The sequence below is a fragment of the Malus sylvestris genome, chromosome 17 (genome assembly GCF_916048215.2).
Source record: "Malus sylvestris chromosome 17, drMalSylv7.2, whole genome shotgun sequence".
NCBI classification, from domain to species: Eukaryota; Viridiplantae; Streptophyta; class Magnoliopsida; order Rosales; family Rosaceae; genus Malus; species Malus sylvestris.
The window spans coordinates 339,210-366,161 of NC_062276.1; the positions used below are offsets into that span (position 1 = coordinate 339,210).

At 38.4% G+C, this 26,952-nt stretch overlaps 5 protein-coding genes across 6 annotated transcripts; 2 read left to right on the forward strand and 3 right to left on the reverse strand.

Moving 5' to 3' along the window:
• Positions 1 to 5,630: 5,630 nt before the first annotated feature.
• On the forward strand, positions 5,631 to 9,538 carry LOC126611516 (protein AUXIN SIGNALING F-BOX 2-like). The gene is made up of 3 exons (XM_050279818.1): positions 5,631 to 6,934; positions 7,993 to 8,488; positions 8,589 to 9,538. Exons 1-3 carry the CDS (start codon positions 6,483 to 6,485, stop codon positions 9,357 to 9,359), a joined length of 1,719 nt encoding a protein of 572 aa, XP_050135775.1. The 5' UTR covers positions 5,631 to 6,482; the 3' UTR covers positions 9,360 to 9,538.
• Positions 9,539 to 9,631: 93 nt separating this feature from the next.
• LOC126611522 (cysteine-rich and transmembrane domain-containing protein WIH2-like) lies at positions 9,632 to 11,713 on the reverse strand. 2 transcript variants are annotated; one of them, XR_007618881.1, is made up of 4 exons: positions 11,547 to 11,713; positions 11,140 to 11,437; positions 9,872 to 10,100; positions 9,632 to 9,769 (listed from the first exon to the last, which is right to left on the reverse strand). XR_007618881.1 is itself a non-coding variant. In XM_050279825.1 (3 exons), the coding sequence occupies exons 1-3, from the start codon at positions 11,587 to 11,589 to the stop codon at positions 10,049 to 10,051; spliced, it is 393 nt and encodes a 130-aa protein (XP_050135782.1). In that variant the 5' UTR covers positions 11,590 to 11,713; the 3' UTR covers positions 9,736 to 10,048. The 2 variants fall into 2 exon arrangements, 1 of the variants encoding a protein (XP_050135782.1); XM_050279825.1 differs by having other exon boundaries at positions 9,736 to 10,100.
• Positions 11,714 to 14,864: 3,151 nt separating this feature from the next.
• On the forward strand, positions 14,865 to 16,665 carry LOC126611519 (GEM-like protein 5). Its single transcript, XM_050279821.1, has 2 exons — positions 14,865 to 15,547; positions 15,920 to 16,665. The coding sequence occupies exons 1-2, from the start codon at positions 15,010 to 15,012 to the stop codon at positions 16,447 to 16,449; spliced, it is 1,068 nt and encodes a 355-aa protein (XP_050135778.1). The 5' UTR covers positions 14,865 to 15,009; the 3' UTR covers positions 16,450 to 16,665.
• Positions 16,666 to 17,801: 1,136 nt separating this feature from the next.
• LOC126611521 (uncharacterized) lies at positions 17,802 to 18,627 on the reverse strand. The gene is made up of 2 exons (XM_050279824.1): positions 18,486 to 18,627; positions 17,802 to 18,292 (listed from the first exon to the last, which is right to left on the reverse strand). Exons 1-2 carry the CDS (start codon positions 18,567 to 18,569, stop codon positions 17,966 to 17,968), a joined length of 411 nt encoding a protein of 136 aa, XP_050135781.1. The 5' UTR covers positions 18,570 to 18,627; the 3' UTR covers positions 17,802 to 17,965.
• Positions 18,628 to 20,556: 1,929 nt separating this feature from the next.
• LOC126611523 (uncharacterized) lies at positions 20,557 to 23,405 on the reverse strand. The gene is made up of 6 exons (XM_050279826.1): positions 23,094 to 23,405; positions 21,589 to 21,687; positions 21,386 to 21,494; positions 21,231 to 21,302; positions 21,103 to 21,108; positions 20,557 to 20,965 (listed from the first exon to the last, which is right to left on the reverse strand). Exons 1-6 carry the CDS (start codon positions 23,273 to 23,275, stop codon positions 20,846 to 20,848), a joined length of 588 nt encoding a protein of 195 aa, XP_050135783.1. The 5' UTR covers positions 23,276 to 23,405; the 3' UTR covers positions 20,557 to 20,845.
• Positions 23,406 to 26,952: the final 3,547 nt, after the last annotated feature.

Below are 26,952 nucleotides of genomic sequence, written 5' to 3' on the forward strand. Positions count from 1 at the left end.
TTGGATTGTATCATTTCGTCGGTATTTTCCTCCTTCAAGTTCATATTTGAAGTGTGTATGCATGTGTTATACTTTAACATGGCAGAGTAGTGGCTACAAGCTGTAATTTTAGAAATCATGTGTGAAAACTTGACCAAAACTCACTGTGAACTTTTTGTTAGTTAGGAAGACGAATATTTTGAGAGCAGAGCACAAACATGCCGAACTTTTGAAACAAAGACCTTTTCACTTATTTGTGGAAAGGTAATTCTCTTCGCGTTGACTAGGCTAAGCCTCAATGTATCCCCCTTTCTGAAGTTTTAGTGACATCTCCTCAAAGTCCCTATTGGGGATTTCCGGGTGTTTAGTCTTACTATTTCCACAGCCATCGTTAGGGTTTAAAGCTGGACTGTCTCGCTGAAGAGTTTGCCTTGGCTAAAAATAGCGAGCGCACTTCAAGGAGGAAAAGGGGAGAAGATTCAGTAACCCATAGCTCTAGTTAAGGAAGTGATTTATCAATTGGCCTTTTGAAGAACATCACTTGCCTATGCCAAAGTAGCAGTTCTGACCAAATCACATTGTAGTTCTGAAGTTTATCTTCATACAAGTGGATAATCTGTCATAGGGTATCATGTCTATTATTGTTGATTGGTCCTTGTTCCCATCGCATGGAAAGACCGTTACTTGGAATGGTCCACTGGAGCAGGGAGGACTGATTTTGATGTGATCCTAACCCATAGCATTTTGTTTCATTTAGATCTACTTAATGTGTCCAAATCTCAGTCTTTATAATGTCTGTAGATTATGAATTGTGTAGCCTATGTGGTCGGTCTGGATCTGGAAGACTTCAGGGTCGGTAATATACGCATTGGTTATACCTAATCTTCTTTGCATAGGGAAATCTTGGTATTTACCTGCATGGCTGATGATTGTTTGCTACCTATCTTTATGAGGAATCGAGGACCAAGCTCTATTGGCCCCTATATGTGGTGCCGCTCATGTTTTCCGTTCCATGTTGGTCGTATAAATGTTGCTCTATTTCTTCTCCTCTTGCTTTGGCTGACACAACATATGGGGGTAACTGGAGATGACTATGTCTTAGATTTTACTGGCTGTTATGCACATATTTGTGGACTTGAGAGGTGCAACTTATATGGTCTATGCTTCCCCGCTTCGTCTATCTATGCACTATGCAGGTGGTCTTTTCCTGTTTCTCTTGGTTTTTTCTTTTGGTCTGAGATGATTTTGTATTGAAGTGATTTCCATACAGCCATTTTCTTCTTTTGCACTCTCCTTCTGTTTTCATCCCTTGATTCTCTTTGGATTTATTCAGTACTCGAGCTAGAAAGAAAAGAGGAGTGCAAGGGAGAAAAAACGGGTGTGGAAATCATCTCATTTTCATATGTTGGAATTATAATGCCCCCAACTTGGGCTTTGGCCCATAAGTTGAGATCCTTTCACTTTGGTGGACAGAAAACTGAAAAGGCCTAAAAGCAAGTCTTAATCTCCATATTAAGGCCATTAGCTAGCGATCCGATAAATCTGCGCCTGGCTGGACCATCTGTCGTTCTGATAGACGTTATGAATTGAACTCCCACTCCATAGCCTAGCCCTTGTCAACTGTAATTCTTCTTCTCCCTTTATCTTCCAAGAGGGGAAGGGAAGATGACATCATCATCATCATCAACAACCTAGCTAGCTATTAGCTAACAGTAACAACAGTTATGTGGTCCTTTCTGTCTTTCTCTCTTGTTGTCTTGTTACATGGATATTATGTAGTTTTGATCTGGAGACCAATACCACCACGGCGAACACGACGACCACGACCACGACCACCCATTCATATTGTCTGGGTTTGCTTTGGATTACTTACTATCAAGGCACGAGGGTGGGGACAGATACTTGTAGCCTCTATATCACTTGCTTGGGGTTGGGACCAGGTTTTCTAATATACGCGACAATTATGCGTAGAGTACATTTGAGGACATCTTCTAGTTATATATGACATGCCTTGCCTCTCTCGTCCAGTCGCTTTCAGCCTGCTTTACACCAAACGTTCCAAAAAAACGCAGTACCAGGACCACGGTGCACCTTCAATTCCATGCGTTATGATATCGCATGCCCTCTAACCTCTCTAGCCCTTTCTAGCCCTCTCTACCCTCAATCTTTTTGTTCAAATTTCTTTCCTTGGATGCCAAAGTTTTGTACAACTATAGAGCACACTACAGACACAGACACCCGATAAATTCTTATCTCCGGAAGCATGTATAGGGCACCAGGCACAAGGGGTGCGTGGACCAAAATATAAGGGTTTGATGTGTTGTGTGTATGGTCTGATGGTTACGAGATACCGTCATTCACATTCAAGAATTTTTCCTGACACATACTCTAGTAACTAAATTTAATTACTCGATCTACGATAAACATGTGTCATTTGAAACTTTGAATTATAAAAAAGAAGCGATACTCTTGTCCCCTTAACTAGGTAGTTGTCTAAGCTTGATGAACCTCACATGGGTGCAATACTAGTTAATGATTGAGAGAGCATTTAGAGAGGAAGATGGAAATGATCATGAAGTGTGTTAAAAGTCATATATATACTTCGGTGCCTTTCACCTTGTTGAATCATGTATGATATATTCTTGTCCTAGTCCTTGTAATTATAATTATAATTATATGGGAGTGGGGCTACCAATTATATTTAATTATGGCCCTTTTGGCCTAACCACTCCCTGCTTTCGAATGCAAATTACGATCCTCTGATTGGATGGTTGCATTAAACCAACGTCATCCTTGTATTACGTATTAGTTGTTAGATGTTATGCGGGCGGAGCAGTAGTAAGTACAGTCGTAGGCTAATGCCAGACAAACATTGACAGCCTAGAAACTACTCTGAATAATGTTATATAATCAAGAAAGTTTTATCGAAATATTTCTAGTACGGTTTACTTTAACGAAAAATGATATATTTATTCTAAAAAGTTACTCCTGATATAATTTACTTACAACACTTTTTTGTCTTTTTGATTAAAACTCAAAGTTTTCAAACTATTTTAATTAGTTTTCCTTATAATCTATCTATACTTTTCAGTTTATGAGGAAACTGGATTCTAAATGTGAGTACATGATTAGAAAAGATAATTTCAAGTGTTCGTTCAATTATATAATAACATATAATTTTTTTATGTGGGTTAATAAAGTATTGTCCATGACCAATCATTTTGAACATTTTATGAAAAATCTTGGTACAACAAAAGAGTTGCAGAGAGATTTTTCAATGTAATAGAAACTCGATTTGGTACACCAAATGTAATCAATTGGTTGGAAACTTGTAAAAAAAATTCAAGCAATTTTTTTTTTTTAACAAACGATATTATTTACACTAATAGAGAGGTGATGAGTTTAGCCTCATAATGAGCTAACAATAATGTGATTTAAATTCTCTTTTGGCGAAAATCGAACCTAAAATATCTCAATTACAAGTGAAGAGAAATATCGCTAGACTATAGTATTACTTGGCAATTTCAAGCAATTGTATTATGATATTTGGTGTACCGAATCGTGTCTCTACATTGAAAATTTTCTTGGAGTTGTGACCCATCTTAGGATATTGACCAATGAACTAGCTATACGTGGCGGGCAGGAAGTTGTCAAATGCCAAAAGCAAGGGGATAACAAGTCGCAAAAGAGTATGCCCACCACCACATGGCCATATAAAGGCTCCTCATTTATCCCTATCGAAATTCCTAATCATCTTTTGCTTTGTGGCTTGCTTTCTTTCTTTGCAGCTCACTTGGAAAAATTCAACGCAAGCAGATAGAATTTGGAAAACAAAGCACTAACACGCAACAGCACATCATGATTTGGCATCAACATTTGACTTCACTGTTCACACCGCGTACATTCATAAATAATTAAAACAATCATTGGAGATTTTCTATATATATATTTCTCAAGTACATGTTACGCAATATTTCTTCCACCTTCACTGTTCACAGTTCATAACTCATATTTTTTGCACAATTTTTTATAATACTGACAATAAATTGACGTTAAAATGTAATGTATCAAAAAATTTATAGACAGTCTCATTTTGAAATAATCTCTTTAGAATTTTTCTTATACCACTATACTACACTAGCTTAGCTTCCATAATTGTCACCCTAAAGATACCTATTCCTATGGTACTATTAGCTAGGTACCTAGTCCCATAGTACCAAAGGCATTGAATAACGAACAAGCTCATGGTATTTAGTCCCATAAATTCATCATTAATTTATAAAAAATAAATTGAATGGCTTTCGTTAAATCATTTTAATACTTCAATAGCATAAATAGTATTGTAGAATTTTTGTTAAATGACTGATGCTTGAGGAGTAAAGAGTCTAGCGAATAAGAAAACGTTCTTAACCACTTAACTCGCAAATTTTTTAAACGACATTTGAAGTATCAATCAACAATAATTTTTTGTCAAGAAAACAAATGAAACAAACAAAATCAATAAAAGAAAATGACTTATTCATTTTAGATTTTGTCGTCCTTAAGCATGACATGTTTGGAATATTGGAAACTTCCATACTTGTAGTTGAAGGGTGAGACTTGAGAGCATCTGGCTTGAGAAAGGTTATGGCAAATTACAATACGCAATTGCATCTAATTTGATTACGTTTTATTTCAAGAACAAGTAAACATGCACTTCTGACTAAAAAATGAAAGGGCATTCGCGCCCTTAAAGCCAATCAAAGGGACTCCTCATACCTTTGTAAATCAAGAGGGATATGAGACTTTTTGTTTCACCTGTCAAATTTAGGCAACTAAACATACCATAGAGAGACGATGATGACTTTAGCAACTAAACATGCTGTAGAGAGACGATGATGAGAAGAATTTCAGTAAAAATGTCATTCTTACACTGAATGGAACTACTGTGACATGAAGTCGAGCATAATCAAAATTCAATCACGTGGACATCTTTTGTGAGAAGTAAGAAGTATCTAAATAATGTAAGGAAAACTAATGAAAATTACTTGAAAACTTTGAGTTTTAACGATAAGAACAAAATAAATGGTAAAATAAATAGTACCAGATTGATTTTTTAATATAAAAATATGATTTTTCGTTAAATTAAATAATACCGAGAGTTTTTTTTTTTCGAAGTTTCCAATAATGTAACCTGGGCATCTTTTCCAGATTTGTCTCTAAATTTCAAAATTTTACCGGTTTTGATATCTTGACTGAGAACTATCTGCGCCAACTCTTGTACGGTCCCAGACACCAGCAAGCAAGTGATGCAACCAATTACGTCGGACTATTAAAAGTCACAAATCTTGCGGTGCACCATCACACACTGAATCATATCATCGTGTAAATATGCAACTGCGCTGCGTAATTGGGGAAGAGATTTTATGCTACGCGGGAGAGTGTGTAAGTGCAATACTCGCTCCCGCCATTGCACACGAGCGAGACAAGGAGAAAACGATGCACCTCACATGGGGATGTCGTAGCCGTAGGGAGCGAGTTGAACATACTCGCACGAGTACAAACGAAGTGAGCGAGCAATCTTTATCCAAGACCTGGCATTTTGGTAATTTTACGTCTCAAAGGAATATGATTTTTCCTTTCCTTGACAGTCCATCAATGACTTTGGCAGAAGAGAGAGAGAGAGAGAGACTGAGAGAGAGGGAGAGGCTCGTCGGAAACAGTGACAAGGACACATGCCTGATCACTCATTGGACGGTCAAGATTCGCTTCGTGTTCTCCATTAAGTCACGCAGGGCCGTCGGATGCGAAGTAACCAGGGTTAGTCAATAACAAAGCGGGGTTGGCTCTGGTTCGTGCTGTTGGTTCTCTCCTCATCAGAGTTAAAAGCTTTCGCTTTAACACGGGTTGAGGTTCAAGCTTGAGCCTTCTGGGGTTGAGGCTCTCTCTCTCTCGTTATTTAGAATCATAAGATTTTCCATTTTGTTGATATTTTCTAATTCGGGAACTCGTTGTAGATTCTGAGAGATCTACGGAAAATATTATTCGTCTGTTTTTTTTTTTTTTTTTCCATGCCTGTAATCATCACTTTTTGATTTCCAGATGATCACTCATTAGAATCAAAACAAAAATATTTTCCTTTATTTTCTTCACCCTTTGTATTTTTTTTCTTCTCTCTTTCACTGCAGATCCCAGCTCAGGTGAAACGGATGATGTCAAATAAGATTTTCAATTAAAAAAAACCAGATCTTTGAATATATTTAGATCTGCTGATGTGGTCTCATTCATGTAGTTTTTTCTAAGATTCTCTTTCAAAGGTTTCGGGTTTTTGTGTCAAATTTTGTCACGGATTGAAATCCAGGACACAGATCTTCCACACGGAGAGTGAGAGAGATATGTGAGGTGGGGGTAGTTACTTGTTGGGTTTTTCAATTCATTTTTTGGGAAAGTTGATTTCTTTTGGTTGGATGCTGCTTTGACATTTTTCCCGGGAAAGTGTGGGGTCGAATGGTAAGGAGAGAAGGATGAATTACTTTCCGGACGAGGTAATCGAGCAGATATTCAAGGCAGTGACCTCGCAGAAGGACCGAAACGCGGTGTCGTTGGTGTGCAAATCATGGTACAAAATCGAGAGGTTCAGTAGGGACAGAGTGTTCATCGGGAATTGCTATGCAATCAGTCCGGAGAGAGTGATCGAGAGGTTTCCGGGGCTCAAGTCCCTGACTTTGAAGGGAAAGCCTCACTTCGCCGACTTCAATCTGGTTCCTCATGAATGGGGTGGCTTTCTGCAACCGTGGATTGAAGCTCTCGCCGACGGCCGGGTTGGCCTGGAGGAGCTCCGCCTCAAGAGGATGATCGTCTCCGACGAAAGCCTCGAGCTTCTTTCCAGGTCCTTCCCCAATTTCAAGTCTTTGGTTCTTGTTAGCTGTGAAGGGTTTACCACCGACGGCCTTGCTGCTATTGCTGCCAATTGCAGGTGACAATATCTACTTCCTTTTGTCGATAACTTATAAGATTGTTAATTTCGCTTATTATTTGCTTAATCTGGATTTGTGTTGTGTTGTTCTTGCTTGTTTGTTTTACATGCTCAAATGGAGTTTCTATTTTCTAATTTTTTGACTAATTTGCTATTTAGACCCTCGTTTGACTTATTTGTTCGATTCATATGTATGGAGTGGCGTTTATTCAGCAAAGTTGAATGCAAGTGTTGTTATCTTCAATATTTGTTTCATATTGTGACTTTGTTTTTTGGTTTTTTTTTAAACCAATCTGGGCCATCCAATTTTGTTCTCTTTTACATTTAGGGGGTGTATACAATTGGGAAATGGACAGATTTTAATGGATTTATAAATCCATGGATTTTTATGGACTTTAATTAATTTGTAGAGATTCCATGTAAAATTTTGATTCAATTCCCTCGAAATTTCACGGGAAGATGTGAGATTTGTGGATGCTTAAAATACACTACAAATTCTCTTAAATTCCCTCTAATTCCTCAACTTTTTGAAATTCTTTAAAATCAAATTCTAATTGAATACACCTGGAATGTTATAAACTTCTTTAAAATTCTAATTGAATACACCCAGATTTATAAGGATTTTAATAAACTATCTTAAAATCCGGATTGAATACGCATTGAATTTCAGGGAATCACTTAAAATCCTGATTGAATACTCCTAGTTTCATTAAAAGAATTAAAATCCTTCAAAATCTCAATTGAATACACCCCCGTTAGAGTATGCGGCTTCTATATAGGTAGGTGCTCCCCATGATTCCAATTTATTACTTTCTATATCTTTGCATAATTCATACTGTAAACGGTTAATGGGACATCTCGGGTTTCTTCTTTCAACTGTTTTGTTTTCGAATTTTAACCATGTTTCTATGTTGTGAATGGGAAAGCAATTGAATGGAGCAGTGTGAAGTGTCTCTAGAGTCTATATCCCGATTATCTAAAGTTGCGTTTCACGAATACTTTGAGTTTTGCCTCTCATTTGTGTGCTCTTAACTTCCTCCAACGTTTCTTCTGCGTAGGCTTCTTAAGGAGCTGGATCTGCAGGAAAATGATATTGATGATCATAGAGGCCATTGGCTAAGCTGCTTTCCTGAGAGCAGTACCTCATTAGTTTCCCTGAATTTTGCTTGCCTCAAAGGTGAAATTAATCTACCAGCTCTGGAGAGACTAGTGGGGAGATCTCCTAACCTCAAAGTCTTGAGGTTAAACCGTGCAGTGCCTCCTGACACTCTTCAGAAAGTATTGGCGCAAGCGCCTCAACTAGTGGATTTGGGAACTGGGTCTTATTTTCTGGATCCTGATTCAGATACCTACAATAAACTCAAGGCTACTGTTGTAAAATGTAAATCAATTAAGAGCTTGTCAGGGTTTTTGGAGGTTGGTCCTCGATGTCTGCCCTCTATTTACCCAATATTGGAAAACCTGACATCCTTGAACCTTAGCTATGCTCCAGGGGTTCATGGCAGTGAGTTAATAGAACTAATTCGCCAATGTGTGAAGCTTCAGCGATTATGGGTATGCTCGATTTGTTTTTGCTACAGAAAATGATTCTTACCACAGCTTCTTTACCGAAAAAGAAAAGAACTGATTGATAATTTTTTCTGTTTTTATGCAGATTCTGGATTGTATTGGAGACAAAGGACTAGGAGTTGTTGCCTCGACTTGTAAAGAACTGCAGGAATTGAGAGTTTTTCCTTCTGATCCATTTGCAGTTGGGCATGCTTCCGTAACAGAAGAAGGCCTTGTTGCCATATCTGCTGGTTGCCCAAAGCTTCATTCGTTGCTCTACTTCTGCCAGCAGATGACTAATGCTGCTCTCATAACCGTGGCCAAGAACTGCCCAAACTTTATACGTTTCAGGTTGTGCATCCTTGACCCCACTAAACCTGACGCTGTTACCATGCGGCCCCTGGATGAAGGTTTTGGGGCAATTGTCCAGGCATGCAAGAATATTAGGCGTTTATCGCTCTCTGGCCTTTTAACCGACCAGGTTTTCCTGTACATTGGAATGTATGCTGAGCAGCTTGAGATGCTGTCTATTGCATTTGCCGGGGACAGCGACAATGGTATGCTTTATGTGTTGAATGGATGCAAGAAGCTCCGGAAGCTTGAGATCAGGGACAGCCCCTTCGGAAACGAGGCACTTCTAAAGGACGTGGGAAAGTATGAAACAATGCGATCCCTTTGGATGTCGTCCTGCGAAGTTACCCTTGGAGGCTGCAAGGCACTAGCAAAGGAGATGCCAAGACTGAATGTGGAGATCATAAATGAGAGCGATCAGATGGAGAGTGGCGTCGATGATGAGCAACGAGTGGAGAAGATGTACCTCTATCGCACCCTAGTGGGGAAGAGAAGGGATACACCGGAATTTGTGTGGACTCTGTAGGTGCATTTTCTAGGTTGTCAATTTTTTCTCTTATTGTTTTAACTAGTTTGTACTTTGGTTAGGCCAGTTGATTAGTTGATTTTAGTTGGTGATGAGTTAGTGATAAGGTGTTTAAATTCAGAGAGATTGGCCATTGTATCTATATGCTGCTATAAATAGATTCGAACCAGTATTTCCAATTGCCCTGCTATCAATATCCTCGTGGTGCCCCAAGGCGATTGAATCGGGTACTTGTTTTGGCAACCTGATGAGACTTGGGAGGAGCTAGACAATAGAAGAAATCAAACGTAAACAATTGTGTTCCTACCCTGTATCCAGTATCCAGTATCCAGGCGGGTGGACGATTCATAAACATCGAAAAAAACACACAAGAGAATAAATAAACAGTGCAGCGATTCATAAAACCACACCTAAAATCTGTAGTCTTTACTGCTTGCAACTTACATGTCTTGGGGTAGAACAATGCACGAAACAAGAATAAATAAACAGTGCAGCGATTCATAAAACCACACCTAAAATCTGTAGTCTTTACTGCTTGCAACTTACATGTCTTGGGGTAGAACAATGCACGAAACAAGAATATACTATAAATCATTCCAAAAGCGCCCTCAAGTCTTAACCGACGAACACACTTTGATGCTCAAATTTGTGGAAGGGGCTTCAGAAACAAATATCCATTTTCAATATCATCAAAAGAAGCAGCACTCCTCCAGCAAACAGCAGCAGCATAGCGCAGCCAAACTGCACAAGCAAAAGAAACAACCAATTAGTTCCCTCCCTTATCATTCGAAAGAAATAATTAGCGTAATAACAAATTGAAGATCCCACATGATAGTATAAGCATAATTTAGCAAACCAAACGCATGATCAAAACATATTCGAGATTAAGCAAAGGAATCCTGTTTGCGTTAACCGGAGCGAGCTTGACATGTATTTGGCTTGAAATTTCTCACTCACATTATTTTAGCTATTGTTCATATCAGCTCAGAATTAGGGATGAGCCTAAAAAGCTTAGGAGGGAGTACCTAACGCCTAGGGAGTAACTAACGCCTGGACACAAGTTAAAAACTTTTGTTCAATCCTAGCACCAGGCTTCTTCTAGACGAGCAATGTAAGTGTTCATGATTTGACAGTCCAAGATTAAACCTTTGAAAAACTACAGAAGCGAACACTGTGCCATTATTCATTTGAAAAGCGTATATCCTGAACGAATGTCCGAGCATTATTACATGAGGACAAAAAGGCAAAGCAACATTCTGTATTCCTGTCTTCTGATAAGAATATCAGCTGTGCACGAGGAGAAAAAACTTTCTTAAAACCAATGCACTATCATAATCACATCACATGTGGCTGTCTAGTAAACGTTTACCAGATGTTCAAAAAGTGAACCACCCGTCTATAAGCGCTTGCCACGTGGTGAATTGGTGACATGAGAAAATCTCTCGTGCATAAGATTTGGTGTAGGACAACAACTAGTGATATAGGTGTTGTAAAAAAATCTAACCAAAAGACACTATGACATGTAGGAAAGCTTGAGGATTCAATGCTAGAGGCTAGATAGAGAATTTACTAACAAAAATACTTGGACATTCTCCTATGAAAATTCAAAAGCATAAACCTTTATTTATGCACACAACCATTAATCCAATTCAAAAGTTGGGAGCTTGGCAGTAAATTAGATAAATTTTAATCAAGTTCCAATTGTGTATGTAAGGAACAAAGGAAGAGAATCTGAAATGGGCTGGTAAAGAGTAGACGGCAGAGATGGAAGATTACATACCAGCCTCGTAAGAAAGACATACAACCATCTTGCTCTTGGTAATTGTTATGCTCGCAGTGATAGTGCTCGTATTGCTGCTGCTGCGGAGGAGGTGGCGGAGGGTACCCCTGATTGAAATAACCTTGGTACCCCTCGTACGGTGGATCACGCAGCGGCGGAGGCGGACCGTATCCGTGAGGATACCCAGGTGGTGGTGGTGGATAGCCTTCGTACGGTGGAGGCGGCGGCGGTGGGTACCCTTCATATGGCGGCGGTGGCGGCGGAGCTGATGGGTAGCCCGGCGGCGGATACTGATATCCTTGATTACATAAAAACAAATAATAATATCGATCAGTAAAAAGTAATTGAACAATTGCATTGAAAAGATTTGAAACTCTGAAAAGGAAGCGTGTTTGTTTTGGTTATACCTGGAGGAGGGTAGGGTTCTTGGGGAGCTTTCTGGTAACTCATCTTCTCCGCTGGCTCTCTGTTCCGGATTGCTTAGCCTGATCAAAAGATTTAGGTGAGAATTAATTAAGATAATCGAACATCCTCATATAGTAACCGTGGGTCCCAGACTGTTTCTAACTATATTCGACACGTTTCTGTGGGCTGGCAGGAGGGTGGTTCCTGTCATTCAACGAAATATGCGAGGTTGACTTAAACCCATTGGCATTTGGCGGGTAGATGGATTAGTTAAACTTAAACCCATTCTCTTTCTTCTTGGGCTTTCTATGGGGAGATAAGGCTTATGATTTGCAAACCTCAAAAGCCTAATATAGAAAAAGCCCAATGTAGAAAAAGCCCACTATTCAATTATTGTTGAAATTATTCTTTTATTTTCCTTTTTGTTTTGCCATATGAGATATGTACTAACAACATGAAGCTGTGGATAGGGGTGGGTTCAGTACGGTTATCATACCAAAATTTTCGTACCAATTACTGTACTAAATTTTCGATTTGACAAAATTTAGGGTAAATTACATTTTACCCTCTCAGATTTGGGTTCGATTTCAATTCCTTATAACATCTTTAAAACATTTCAATTTCATACATTTACTATCATTTTATTTCAATTTCATACATCTGTTGGAAAATCCGTTAAGTGATGACATGACAAATATGGGTTCTACATTTGTGCTGACTTAACTACCACACTTGTGCCACGTGGCTAAGCACTTAATAAAAAATTTTAAAATTTTTAAAAAATTAATTAATTAAAAATAAAAAATAAAATAAAATAAACCAGAAACCCGACCCCTTTCTACCCACCTGAGCAACCCACCCTTAAATCAAATACACACACACACACTCTCTCTCTCTCTCTCTCTCTAATCCCTAGCTCCAGAAATCCAATCTCTCCCACAACCTCCCCACCCCACCCAAAAAACCCATATTAGTGTTGATCCTCTCCAAAATCATGTATGCGATGGTCCCAATGGAAGAATTGCAGGGGTCCATGGTCTGAGCCATAATCCAAGGTACTGGATGGCGATGCACTTATTGTCCTGTGCGCCGCGGGCGAAGATGAGGGCCTCCGGGGTGCAGTGGATGAAGAAGGGAGGGTGGGTCCATTTGTTGGGCTCGGCGGGGAGGGAGTCAAGGTGGGAGTTGAGGAGAAGGGAGGGGAGAGAGAGGTGGGACCCAGGCCAGGTGAGGAGGATGGGCTTGGATTTGGACGGGGTGAAATGAAGGGACTAGATTTGGAGGTTTAGGGTTTGGGCGATGGCGGTGAGGAAGGCGATGGGGGAAGCGTAGTTTGGGTTGGTGTGGGTGGTGTTGATTTGGAGGTAGTTTTGGAAGCGACCGACGGGGGTGTCGTTTTGGTGGTCGGAGTGGGCCCCGGTTGTGGCGAGTAAGTGGAGGAGGAGTGTGAGGAGGAATGGGTTGGACATGGTGGCGGTGAAGAGCATCGGAGGTGGATGGGTTTGGGCTCGATGAAGGTGAGGATAGGTTGGGAGGGGAGGGAAAAGATGAGTTTCTGGGTTTGTTTGATTTTTTTTTAAATAAAAAAAATATGGTAAATATTATTATATTTTAAATGCATAAATTTTTTTTTGCCACGTGGCACAAATTTGTCAACCACGTCAGCACAAATGTGGATTCCATATTTGTCACGTCATCACTTAACGGTTTACTTAACGGATTCTCTAACGAATGTATGAAATTGAAATACAATGATAGTTAATGTATGAAATTGAAATGTTTTAAAAATATTATAAGGGATTGAAATCGACCACAAACCTGAGGGGGTAAAATGTAATTTACCCCAAAATTTATTACCATTACCGTACCAAACTTTTGGTATACTGAAGTTCGGTATTGCCAAATAGTTCGGTTGGTATGGTATAGCAATGGTAATTGCCATTTTATTTTGGGACAAAATTTGTTTTTGTGTTTTTTAACACAATCAAGGGTAATTTTTTTTTTTTTGTACCTTTATCTCATACATTGTAGCCTAAATTCATCTATTATTCATCATTCACAATTCACACACAATAATTCAAATGATGCATCAAGATTCATGAAAATTAAGCTTATAATCCAAATAAAAGTTACGAACCAAAACAAATAGAAGTTAAAGTTTCAAACCAAATGAAAATTGGAACTAAACTTCAAAAAGTAAAATTCATCGATCAATTCTTCAAGCTTGAGATGTGGAAGGTTTTGGAGGAGTCATTGAACTTGTAGAAGATTGAGTTTATGTCAAGCTTACATTATAAACAAAGAAAACATATTAGTAGCAAAAATAATTAAAGTTGAAAACCATTTAATAACAAATTTACTAAAAAACTTTGAGCATATCTTACTTGTTCCACTTCTTCCATTTCCTTGTAAAATTGAAGCATATCTTCCGTTTGTTCATTGTAGAAGTTTACTTCATCTATCATAAGTCAATCACTAGAATACACTAGTGCCTCTACCATTTTAGGAGTTAAGGATGTCCTAAAGGGGTCCACAACCCTCATTCATATGCTAAATGCATTTTCACTAGCAACAGTAGAAGTCGGGGTTGCAAATATATCCTTGGCTATTTGTGAAAGAATTGGAAACTCTTTTGTGTTTGATTTCCACCAACTCAAGAGAACAAAGTCACCAACAACAATCCTAGTAAGGTTTTATTTTCAAATTATTGGAATATTATAAATATGTATTATATAATTATATATTATATCATTTATAAATTATATTATATTATATTTTCATAACAATACGGTAATACCATAGTAATGATATCTATTACCTACACCGTACCAGGAAATTTCGGTATGGTACAATACCGTACCATTATCGATTGACATAAAATCAATATGACAAGGTTGACAATTCGGTTGGCACGACAATTTGACAAAAAAATCCATCCCTAGCTGTGGAGGGTTGCATCAATGGATGAAATATCTCATCTAGAAGTCATAGCTGTTGAAGAAAATTACAACTTATTGGCTTTGATAACACGGTTAAGCAACTTCCTCCTCCGCCTGAGTCAACCTTTTCGCTTTCACAGGCCCCGCAGTGACCAATTCCTTTCTCTAAAACTTGATCTTATATATACCTAAATAATTAATTAATTCATAATTCATAAAACAAATACACATCTGATCACATGTTTCTAGAAAGTCTTCAATCACCTCCCGTGTCTGCCATTTCAATTTTCAACCTTTTTTTTCTTTTTCTTTTTTCTTTTTTTTTTTAATTTTTTTTGGACTATCCTATCCACTAAAATTTTCCCGTGTATAAATAAGGTCTCCCAACCAATCAAAAGCACTGCAATTTTCTGCAAACCAAATCGATCACATCCAAATTCCAATCCAAGAAACTCTCAGTCTCACACCACAAAATCATACATTTTACATTTGTTTTGCTATTTCCTTTCCATTGCTCCCAGCCAAAATGAACCACCCCAATAACGAAGCATCCCAACCTCCCCTCTACCCCTCCGTTTCTCCTCCCACACACCAAAACACAAACCCTTTTCTACCAACACCTCCCGCTGAAGACATCAACCCTTTTCATCAAACACCTCCGCCAATGCCGCCATCCTCGTCCGAAGAAACACCTCCTCACGATGCATCCTCACCGCAGAATGAGAAAACCCAAGAACCAAAACAAGCTACTCATGATCAAGATATTCCATCCTCATCAAGCGGCTCATCTCCTCCGTCAATCCCACCAACTCCAAGTGAGGAAGAAAAATCAGCGCAGTGGGGGACTCACGTCATGGGGCACCCTGCCGTCCCAACTAGCCATCCGGACAACAAAAAAGCAGCTCTGTGGGGTGCTGCCGGATCCGAGCAAGCCCAGAATCCCTACCTCCAGTACAAACCCCTTGACAAGTCCAACAACAACAGTCCAATGGAATCCATGCTCCACGTCTTCAACTCCTGGACCAACAAGGCCGAGTCCATGGCCAACAACATCTGGCACAACTGTATGTATATATATTATGTTTCTCATCTCTTATATGTCTATATATGTTACTTTTAACTCATGAACATATTAAGTATCTAAGTGTTGTGTGAACCGCTTCTTGAGAAAGCGATTCTGCCCTTAAGTCTTTTCGCTAGAATTGCTTTATATATGGAAATCATTTGACATGTGCTTATCCTGGCACATCATGTTTTGCTAACAAACGCAGTTGGAGACATTTTTTTTATTGTAGAAAACACTTTTAACTATTCCAGAAGCGCATAAAATTTTAGTGCAGGACGTCGTCTGTCTTATGATCGCTCAAAAATCGATTAAATTGATACAAATTAACTAACATCTAAACTAATTTGATTGATCGATGATATCATGTCAGTGAAAACGGGGACATCGGTGTCTGGAGCTGCGTGGGCGAAGATGAACCTGACTGCGAAAGCAATAACAGGAGGAGGATTTGAGGCCCTGTACAAGCAGACATTTGCGACTTATCCCAACGAGAAGCTGCATAAGTCATTTGCCAGTTATCTCTCCACATCCACAGGACCAGTTGCCGGAACTCTTTACCTCTCTAATTTCCATACAGCTTTCTGCAGCGACCGCCCTTTGTCCTTCACCGCCCCCTCCGGCCAGGTCACCTGGAGCTACTACAAAATCATGGTACCATTGGGAAATATTGCAACTATCAATCCAGTGGTGATGAGGGAAAATCCAAGGGAAAAGTACATCCAGATTGTGACGATCGACGGCCATGATTTCTGGTTCATGGGTTTTGTTAATTACGAAAAGGCGTCGAGGCATTTGACCCAAAGTATTTCAACCTTTGTGGCATCTGGAGTTGCCGTCAAACCAGCCGTTGCTGCTGACAATGACATTGCATACCAGAAGCCTGACAAGGCTGACTATTAGGAGAGCTACTAATCTTGTTAATATTTTATTGCTTCTCTGCTCTGCTCGTGAAATTATATTGTCTTGCTTTTCTTTTACAATTTTTAATTCTCTCACCCGATCGACCGAGATTATTTCGTTCCATTTCCAAATTTCTGGCCTGGCCAGTTATATATACTCTTTCACTGATTGTAATTTCTTGATTGTTATAATACGATAAACCTCCGTGCTTGCTAATCCCACATCAATCACAATCCTCATTTTCGTATCGTCGTAGCCGCACAATAAGCTAATTAAAATGACATATTCTCAGCTAGTATTTTTTTATAACTTCTCCATTTTTAACTTATAAAATCTGTAAAAATACTTCTGGAACTGTGTTTATAAATTGTATGTTGAGACAGCTTCTACAAGGCTTATTTGTTAATTAATGGCGTGCAAAACTGTGATATGTAACTCATATTTTATTCGGTGTTGCAAATATTTAGAAGTCATCATATAAAATCTGTTTTTGATGTCATTTTTTCCACACTAAGTTTCTAAAAATTCAAGAACTCTTAAACCATGTAAGTAGTTAAGATTACTCTGTACATAACTCTTTTATTTTCTGTTCAATCTATTGTAACTTACTGCCAGATATTCAAGCAGTGCATGTGTTTTTTTTTAAATCACATAATAAATGCCTCCTTATTAATTACGAGGATTAGAAATTAGGAAATATGTAACAGATTTGCTTGCAACAACGTCACAATATAACTGACTTGAGGGAAATCTGACCTAGCTAGACATATCCCTAATTAAACAAGTTGGAATTGACCTCATGAAGTAAATAGGGTTTGTTGCCAATCCATTGTACTATTGATAAGGTTGACAAAAAGGGTGAACAAATATATAGAAAGTAAAAAAGGGAAACAATAATCTTAGTTAATTAGCACAAAAACAAGGCATCGAATATTTAACATTTGCAGAAGTAATAAAAGCACAGTTTTAACAAAACCAGACAATATTCTCCAAGAACTGCGAAGAAGAATACTGCGCATGCGTATATCGCTTCTGGTTTTGCGTCCTCCTTTTTCCATAGTCAAAATAGTACCGGCAAAGCTAAAAGAAAGATTAATCGTAACAATTTTTCTTGGTGCTGTTATTAAACCAGAAATAGTATTAAAACACACAACAAATAAAATAAAAAGAATGGAACTGGTGAGAAAATTTCTTTTGCATGTCATTAATTGCGGGGTTGACTGAAAAAGAAGATACACCAAGGCCTTGGCCATGCAAAAAAAAAAAAAAAAAAAAAACTTGGTCGCATTAAACTGAATTAATTTCAACTCCAACTGAAAAAACTATCGCATTAATTAATCGAAATGGCATGAATCGAATAACATACCAGAAATTGAGTCATGAGATTGATCATTTAAAATCTTACATCCCAGTCAAATTAACCAGAAAAAGAAAAGAGAAACACAAATCTAAGATAAGTACGGCTTAATTGCACTGTAGTCTATTACAACTTGACCTAATTAAACCTTAAGTAATATTAAGCAAAGAAACCCATGAGGCAGCCACACAGAGGGCAGTGTGTGACGACGTGGGGTACCAGGAGATAAATGACTTGGCGAGTGCAGCAGGTGGAACATATCATAATAGGCGTGTCTTGATCATGCACACTAATGTTCCTGCAAAACAGATTAAGAGGCCATTGCACGCCGGCAGTCACAGCGGCCGGCGGGTATAAGTCGTAGCGATCGGTCAGTAGAAACCACATGTCGCTGACGTTGTACAAACCTCCTCCCAGGTTCACTCTTGGCCTTAAATCCAGAATAACAGCTCCCCTCAGCCTGTTTTTGTACATTAGAATTTGCGTCTGCAAACATACATGCACACACATGTTCATTTCTTACTCTTGAATTGAATAAATCAAAAGAGAATCAAGAGACAACAAGAGAAAAAGGGTGTTTGGAGAATCATTTCCCATAAAAAAAAGATCTGACTGAGTGAGTGTGTATGTATCAATGTATGTGTGCTTCCAGAACCAGATAAAGAGAGGACAATTTCACCTCAACGTCAAAGCAGCGTTCCCACGGATAGGGAACAGATTGTTCAGGACTGCCTTGAAGAAATGCCCACAAAGAAGGATCCATGAAAAGAGTATGAAATTTGCTAAATGAGATTTAGAAAATGAACATAGAACCTAGGAAGCTCAAGAAACACAAAGAGTGAGGAGTATTGAGTGAGTTGCTGGTATTTATAGACTACAAACTTACAACAATGGGGCTGGCTCCTTAATTAATTTGGTTTTATCTGGGGTTTGCACACCCAGTGGAAATTTATCGGGCTAATTTGTGGTGATAAATTTTATTAGGTAAACAATAAAGAAATGAAATGTTATTAGGTAAACAATAAAGAAATGAAATGATTTTGGCAATCATTTTTTCTCCCCTTTATTCATTTTTTTAGCAGTCGAATTGAATAAATAAAAAGAAGAATTATGGGAGGGAAACAAAGGATTAATTAAAACTTAGTTCTTAAGTTTATAATTAATTTATAAGGTATGCGGGTTAACCTAAACGCGATATGTTTATAATAAACGACAAGTAAGTTCAGAGTTACGTCATTTAACACAATTAATTAAATGTGATGAAAAATGACAAATTTTCCCTACAAATCCAAGTAATAGTGATTATAGAGTTGAATGTAATAGACATATACTGATTAGGTGATATAAATATGTGATTTCCCTAATATTACTCATTACATTATTACAAATATGTGATTTCCCTAATATTACTCACTTAGTACTACAGTTTAGTGATATTCCTTTTCACTTGTAAGTAAGAGGTCTTAGGTTCGATTCTCGCCAAAGACGAATTTGAACCACATTATTGCTAGCCTATTGTGATGCTAAGCCTACATCTTCCCCCTTAGTGTAGATAATATCATAATATCATTTGTTTAAAAAAAAAAGATAATATTTTTTTGTTAAAAAAAAAAACGAAGGCTGGTGGGAGGTTGATAAATAAACATGCCTTTGATGAATATAGATTATTAGTTATTACAATAATAAGACTTGTGTACAAAACCTTTTCATATATATGTCTTGCAATCTAATATATCCCACATGACTGTATATGATGAATGATGGCAATCTAAGTTCCTTGACCACATATAATGTATTAGAAATACAAAAATAAGGGAGGTCTCATGTTTGAGGCTCCAAGATGCTGAGTTTGCTTGATTGTGGTTGAGGAAGACTAAAATGTCTCTGTGAGTCTTTTTAGCCCCCGGAAGGGGTGGATAATCGTGGCTAGCCACCGGTTCTTTTTTTTTTAAAGGAAAAAAATGTATTAGAGAAATATTTTAATTTATAATAAGTCTATCTGTTACGTCACAGTCGTTGCGTGACTTATCATTAATTATGAGAAATCGAATAGTTGTCACGTGACTTATCATTAATTATGAGAAATCGAACAATTGTCACGTGACTTATCATTAATTAAGAGAAACCGAACATCTTTAATAGTATGAATGTCCTTACAAATGAAAAAAAATATTGCATCTTGATTCTTTTTAAACTTAAATAGGGTCGGATTTTCAATTAGTATCTTTCTTTTTAGCTAGAGATTTGAGGATTGCAGATTTAATCATGTTTAGCCGGAATTGAATTGTGTTACTGACTTTTTGACTCAGTTAGGGCATGATCAAGATTTGGACTTCACAACTTTTGTGAACCTTAGAGTGGTTTAGTTTATAATTTAGTCTTTTAGGAGATGGATTAGAATGACCTTTTTAGGGCCAGACAATGATTATGTTTGGCTTCAACACCCTCTTTAGCGAAAACAAAATAATAATTTCCTTCTCTTTATACTACTATTCATTTTTGCCATTTAGAAGATTACGAAAGAACACCGATTAACTCACTCAAACTTTTTATCTTTACATGTCACATGAAATATCTGAGCAAGAACACTGAACTAATCCTCGATATACTTTTTTTAACAAACGATAACGGTAATGATTTAAATTGTTAGTTGTTAAAGGAGAGAGGGATTGGTGGGATCGATCAATATCTTCCCTCTTTTCTTCGGTTAATCGAGGAGGCCCGAACAGTTACAATCATTGATGCACAGCTTATGGTACCAAGTATCATTTCCAATATTCAAGTTTAACAGCATCAAAACTCAAATGCAAAAAATAACATTCAATCCAAAATTGACTAGCAATTACTGATTCCGAAGCACTACCAAAGACCTCCTCCTTCGGGTTAAACCCGCTGTATGTATCAGTTTGTTCATCTTACACTAACTTGTTAAACTATTCATTTTTGGAAGCTTTGGAAACTAACATGTGCCACTAACTAGAAAATACCAACTCACAACACCATAGGTGCATGCACTAGCATCAAGCAAAGATCAGTGATTTAACGCTTCTTCTTGCTTCCTTTTGCAGCACCGGATTTGGATGGACTGGCAACCAGGTACACAAATAGAACCACGATGGAGACAACAGAGATCAGAGACCCGTACTTTGCCAGAAACCTCTGCATATAAGAAAAGGTCGAGATGTTAGGGATGAAGCAAAGGAATGTTCAGTTCAGAAAATATTGTAAAGTTCGTGATGACTTTGACAAATTCAGAGAACAAAAGATTCAACAGCATATAAAAGAGTATTTCATACCTTAACCTGAAAAGTCAGGCCCCCAGCAGAGATAATTTCATGAAACCACAAAACACCACCTCAGTTAACACCGTAAAAGTTGTCCGAAATCAGATTGCATAATATAACCCTTATTTAATGGAACTTACCCACTGAAACTTCTTCTCAGGAGGCCTGTCTGCCAGAACATCCAAAGGAAATATTGGAGTTGAATAAGACTCCTATAAGAAACAGAAAAAAGTCAGAAGGTATACATTTATACAGCCAAAATGAGTAGCAAAGGAACCGGTCGCAGGCATCTCACCTGTAAAGCAGCCTTTGTGGGAATGCGGAATGTAATAAGAGCTGGTGCACCATTGAAAAGTAATTTTTCTTTGGCCTCCAATTCAAAAGAGTGGGATATAATGGCACCTCTGCAAATCCCATTTAGGCAGCCATTAACTAAGAAACAAAAGGAAAGTAAGCCATGCAAAGCAGAATATGTTATGAGGAAAAGCTGGAACTTACGCATCAAGCCTTTCCCATGACTTGGAAGTGTTACCGCTGACAACCTCAAAGATATCTTGAGGCCAGCTATCATCACTCAAGCTTACATCATAAGCCGTTCTGCAAAGGACACATTACAAACTTTTATTACTAATATATAAGAAGACGTCTGAGAATAAAAATAAAAATAATATACAAATAAATCTCAGTTAACTTAACACACACAACCAATAGAGTGGTGGAAAATCGAACAAATGTAAGAGTGGATTCCCATACAAAAACAAAAGCCTGACGAAATGGTTGTGCCTTTATCCTGATGCAGAATTAAACAACTAAAGCTAATGCAAGTGGGCAGGAAAAGAGATTCAGAAATCCTCGTATATTTGACCTCAAAGAGCATTGTTAAGTTATATATAAGGCACACAGACATGAAAAATACATAAAAACGAATTCCACAAAACAAAAAAAAATTGTTGAGAATAGTGCTAAAATGAGTTGCAGGGTGCTACTAAATCTTGTCAATCGCTAAAATGTCAATTAGATACCCATTTGGGCATGACGTTAGCCTTATAAAAGAATTAAATTTAAGGAATTTTATATCACCAAGCTATTTTACGTTGAAGGGAAAACTACAAAACGAACATTAAAAACTGAAATGCTTTCACAACTTGTAACACTAGTACATACTTCAACTCAAACATATCTTCAATCGATCCCTCAAAAATGACCAATTCCTTCAACAATTTTCTCTTGCCTCACCTTCCCCAAACTTTTTCACCATGCCTTAATTAGTTTCGGTAACACGGCCATTCTCTATGCAACAGGTACAACATATAATATAAACCCGACTAATACTGCAACATTGAGATTCAAACATTAATTGCAGCTTAATCTTTGGAATGCTTATGTTATCAAATCATCCATCGTCGTACCCAGTGCACAAGGCTCCCGCTTTACGTAGGGTCTGGGAGAGGTGAATGTCCCATTTATGAGGAGGCTGCTCCCAAGTCTCGAACCCGAGACCTACCGCTCATGGCGAAGGCACTTGCCATCGCACCAAGTGCGACCTCTTTATCAAATCATCCATACAGAATAAAAAACATTAATGTCTACAGCGGCATGCAGACCATCAGTTGGGGATCAGTTGACGAAACAATTCTGGTTTTGAATTTCTATCCAATACAGAAACAAGTAAAATTCCAAGATGGAAAACCTAATTCGTCTAATTTGCTCAAAATTTCACAGCAACCAAACAGAAACAGGATTCAACATACACATCCAATAAACAACAACCAATTTACAATTTAACCGCAATACTCAGAGATAGATAACCCATTTCAAACAAAAGGTAAGCTAGAAAAATCCTACATGGAGGCAAGGATGGATAAACATGAACAAGCACATAGAGATCGAGCGAATCTAACAGCAAGCATGTAAAATTACTGAACGCTAAGCTGGATCTGTAAATAAAGAAGCAGATATAACGAAAACTGAGATCGGAAATGGAGGGACAAGAAGAACCGTACGAAGATCCTTGGTTGTAGATGTCGATGGAGACAAGGACGCGCTCGACGCCGGACTTGAGCCGGTTGAGGGAGGCCTTCTTGTGGGCGACGATGAAGGGCAAGTCGGAGCTCGCGAGCACCGACGTGAATAGCAAGAGAGCTACCACCGTCGAGAGGAGAGCGCTGCCGATCGAAATCGCCATTTGGATTTCGGATGGAGGTGGTGAGTCGTGACGGAGTCGCTGAGGTGAGGGGAGGTGAGGTTTGGTTTAGACCCGTTTGCTTGGGATCCTCAACTCGGGAAAATGTTAAATTCACACTTACGGACCTAAGGAAAACCCCTAGGGTCTGTTTCGTAACTAAACTTAATTGGACTCTCCTCTATACGAGAGATTTTTCAGTGTTTCCGCCTTACGAAGTGGTACATCATGTGTCTTTATATAAATGGTGGGTGATGTGTGTTAAAATGTTATTAACTTAAAAATTAAAAATTTCTACCACTTGCATAAAAATACGTGATGTACCATCGGTATTTCCGTCACAACTAAAAGTTTTCCCCTCTATACGGATAGAGGGTGGAGACCCTAGCCTAATGTACCGGGCCCATTTTGATGCTGGTGACAGGTGAGTATATTTTAATTTTGACCCTATCTATTTTTCTTTCTTTCTTTTCACAAAAATACAAAAAAACAACGTTGAAACTTTAAATAAAATGGACAATTTGAATTTTGTTTTGTTTCTGTTAACAAGAAACAGAAAAAACAAATATTTTCTTTTATCTTATAGCTCATAAGACCAATTTTTATTCTAAGACCCACGCGACTTATGTGTTACTAAATCTTTAAAACAAACTGAAATAGTATGTCACGATCCTTAAGATTGATCGTGCTTCGATATAAATGTACAAGAGTGTGCCTACGTTCTTGTACTTAAGGTAACTTCCTTTTGTTAACGCATGGTTCTTTTGATGCAGGCCTAAGAAAATGCCCAGAAAAATAAGAGATGACCAAGGCCCAAAGGAAGAAGGGAGGACCAGGAGACAACTTTTTGGCACAAGGTAAACTATCTCTAGAGTGCTAGGCATGCAGTGCTACGTGAAGTGCTAAGCAGACCAAGGTGCTAGCCTGAGACCACCATACCAAGGTGTTAGGCCGAGACCACCAAATCATAGTGCTAGGCCGAGACCACTAGATCAGGGTGCTAGGTTGATACCACTAAACCATAGTGTTAGGCAAGCAATGCTAGGCAGAGTGCTGGGCATGCAGTCCTAAGCAGAGTGCTGGGCATGCAGAGTTGTTTGTGGACGACCACATCCCCGAGTGCTCTTCGAACAGCCACTACATGAAGGCATATTGACCAAGACTAGATATTTATAAGGTGGATAGGAAGATGTCACGTGACCTTTATTTGAGACCACCCATTTGGCCTTCCTTAGCAAGGTGAGTTTGCCTATATAAAGAGGTCATTATGTAAAGAAAGGGGGTTGGACCCTTCCATCTGGGGAAGGCTCCCAAGTCAGTCCGGTTGTAACACAAATATATAAACAGATTACAGTGGTCGTAGTTTCGTTTATCAGCGAACCACTATATATCCTTGTATTCATTTCATTTCAGTCCATATCTCAAACCCACCAAGAGTTTAATATTTTAATTTGTTAACTTACAAGTTTTGAGCATTAACACCTTTCATGATCAATAAATTAATATCTACATCAAGTTCATTATTTTATTAGATATACGAACAGAGTTTGAAGATATACAATTTTAATTCCTTATTCATTTTTGTTTTGGTAAAGTTAGAAATTTTCTTCTTTGACATAGAATGAAATAACTAATAAGTTTGAAAACAATGCTATGCATACCTTGTACATAAACATCATCATAATGTGTAAGTACGTGAAGTGTATTGTGTATATTGTTAACTAATACATGCACTATTATATATGTGTTTGTGTGTGTGTGTGTGTGTGAAGGGGCTTATAGTAGTAGAAGTGATTTGGAGAGAAAGAAGAATAAGAAGGAGGAGGGCCTAGCATGAAAGAGAAGAGCCTGTGAGATTAGCCAAGGAGACTGCCTGGCAGCCAAACATGAATTTTAGACATACGACAATGCCATTCATGTGATTGGAGGCAGGCAAGTCATCCTTGGCTACCAAACAATGCTCTTTTCTTCATGTAAGGCCTCCAGCTTCCTGCATGCACTGGTCAAACTCAATCCATCATATATCGATCGATCTTGCTTCTTTACGGGTACAATGCACAATGCTGACAACCGATCCTGCATTGTTATAAGAAGCTGAAGAAGAAGAAGAGGAAGAAGAAGAAGAGAAGGGTATAGCATGAGAAGAAGAGGCTGTCAAGTTAGCCAAAGGAGACTGCCTGGTGGCTGCTGCGGAGAACCCAACAACACGTAGGAGAGTGAGTACTTACGTACTGCCACCTCTTGGATTGGATTGGATTGGAATTAGGAGGGCGCGGCAGCACAGCAGGCAAGTCATCCTTGGCTACCAAACAACACTCTTCTCTTCATGTTATACACTCTCTTCAATATTTCCTTTTCCTTTTGATGACCACCAAATGTGATCTATCTCATCTAACTATCCCATGCTCTAATTCAATCCTTCGGACTCCTATTTATAAGCTGGCATACCAAGTAGTGATCATGATCGATTGAGAGGAATAATATTAACCATGCATGCATATAGCTAGAGGTCGAGATAAGATTCTGATCAATGCATCATGGTCAACAATAGATCATCGCCTATCATCAACTGCAATTGGCCCTCATCAGATATCCTTTATCTCATTTCATATGGCTTTAATTTGGCTTTGGCTCCTCCCATACCATATATATTGGAATATATTCTATCCTCCTCAATTACTTGTATGTATTTTTATGCCGACCCTTTAGCTGCTTTGAAGGACTTGTAGGCCTCAGTGGATTGGATCATGGATGCATCTTTTGGAAGTAAATTTCCGTCTTCTTCTTCTTGGACAAAATTGCATCTACAAAACAAATAACACATTAGGTCAAGGCCAAAAGCCTCACGCGCCCAATGAATTGGTGGGGGGGGGTCTTTGGCTGAAGAACCTCCGATACCAAAGTTAGAATTTTGAGGGAAAAGTGTTTGGAGAATTTAGAGAATTTTGCAAGAGAGTTAGAATTGAGTTTTGGAGAAAATGAGGTAGAATTTATAGGGGTATGACCAGCCCCTTTGGGAGGATGGGGACCGGCCACTTGGATGGTTTTTTGGGTGTGCTTCATAATTTGTTAGCTAATTAATAAATTAATTGAGTAATAAATCAATTAATTAGCTAATTAATATAATTTGAAAGGATTGATTTGGAGGTTACCTTGTGGATAAGATTTGATGAGGATAGATGAGATATGTTTTGAATAATTACCTATTTTGAGCACTTTTGACCTTGATTGAGTCATGATTGTCCACTGCTCGCGCTTAAGAGTTCCGGTATTCCTCGAGGGTAATTTTGTCATTTTCACCCTATAATCCACATGTCACCTCCATATTTTTCTCGATTATTTTTTGCTCCACACATCTCAAAGCCAAGATTTGCCCTGCAACTGGCAATACTTACCTCTCTTCTGCTAGTGATTTAATTAAGTATATATTTTGTAAGTCTAATGGTAATTTGTTTGCAACGCCCCATGCTGTGCTAGCTAGGTGTGTTGAGTCACATATCGGCGCACTACTAGCTAGGTTGATACGGGCTCTAATCATATATAAGCGATTATAAAGAGCCTCATACTGACTAGTTGGTTATGGGATAGTGCCGATGTTGGTGCGCGTGTGCATCCCTTGGCTCGCTAGTGTTGGTGACTAGCTAATTTCATTATTCACATATGAGTATGGGAATCTAATG

Excerpts from the sequence above, each read along its gene's own strand:
- LOC126611521 (XM_050279824.1), bottom strand. The coding sequence starts at position 18,569 with ATGGATCCTTCTTTGTGGGCATTTCTTCAAGGCAGTCCTGAACAATCT. Across the intron at positions 18,293-18,485 it reads AACGCTGCTTTGACGTTGAG|ACGCAAATTCTAATGTACAA; the intron begins GTGAAATTGTCC and ends GTATGTTTGCAG.
- LOC126611523 (XM_050279826.1), bottom strand. The coding sequence starts at position 23,275 with ATGGCGATTTCGATCGGCAGCGCTCTCCTCTCGACGGTGGTAGCTCTC. Across the intron at positions 21,495-21,588 it reads TCATGGGAAAGGCTTGATGC|AGGTGCCATTATATCCCACT; the intron begins GTAAGTTCCAGC and ends TGGGATTTGCAG. Across the intron at positions 21,303-21,385 it reads CCACAAAGGCTGCTTTACAG|GAGTCTTATTCAACTCCAAT; the intron begins GTGAGATGCCTG and ends TGTTTCTTATAG.
- LOC126611522 (XM_050279825.1), bottom strand. The coding sequence starts at position 11,589 with ATGAGTTACCAGAAAGCTCCCCAAGAACCCTACCCTCCTCCAG. Across the intron at positions 11,438-11,546 it reads AGAACCCTACCCTCCTCCAG|GATATCAGTATCCGCCGCCG; the intron begins GTATAACCAAAA and ends TATGTAATCAAG. Across the intron at positions 10,101-11,139 it reads ATGTCTTTCTTACGAGGCTG|TTTGGCTGCGCTATGCTGCT; the intron begins GTATGTAATCTT and ends TTGCTTGTGCAG.
- LOC126611519 (XM_050279821.1), top strand. The coding sequence starts at position 15,010 with ATGAACCACCCCAATAACGAAGCATCCCAACCTCCCCTCTACCCCTCC. Across the intron at positions 15,548-15,919 it reads CAACAACATCTGGCACAACT|TGAAAACGGGGACATCGGTG; the intron begins GTATGTATATAT and ends ATATCATGTCAG.
- LOC126611516 (XM_050279818.1), top strand. The coding sequence starts at position 6,483 with ATGAATTACTTTCCGGACGAGGTAATCGAGCAGATATTCAAGGCAGTG. Across the intron at positions 6,935-7,992 it reads GCTATTGCTGCCAATTGCAG|GCTTCTTAAGGAGCTGGATC; the intron begins GTGACAATATCT and ends TCTTCTGCGTAG. Across the intron at positions 8,489-8,588 it reads TGAAGCTTCAGCGATTATGG|ATTCTGGATTGTATTGGAGA; the intron begins GTATGCTCGATT and ends GTTTTTATGCAG.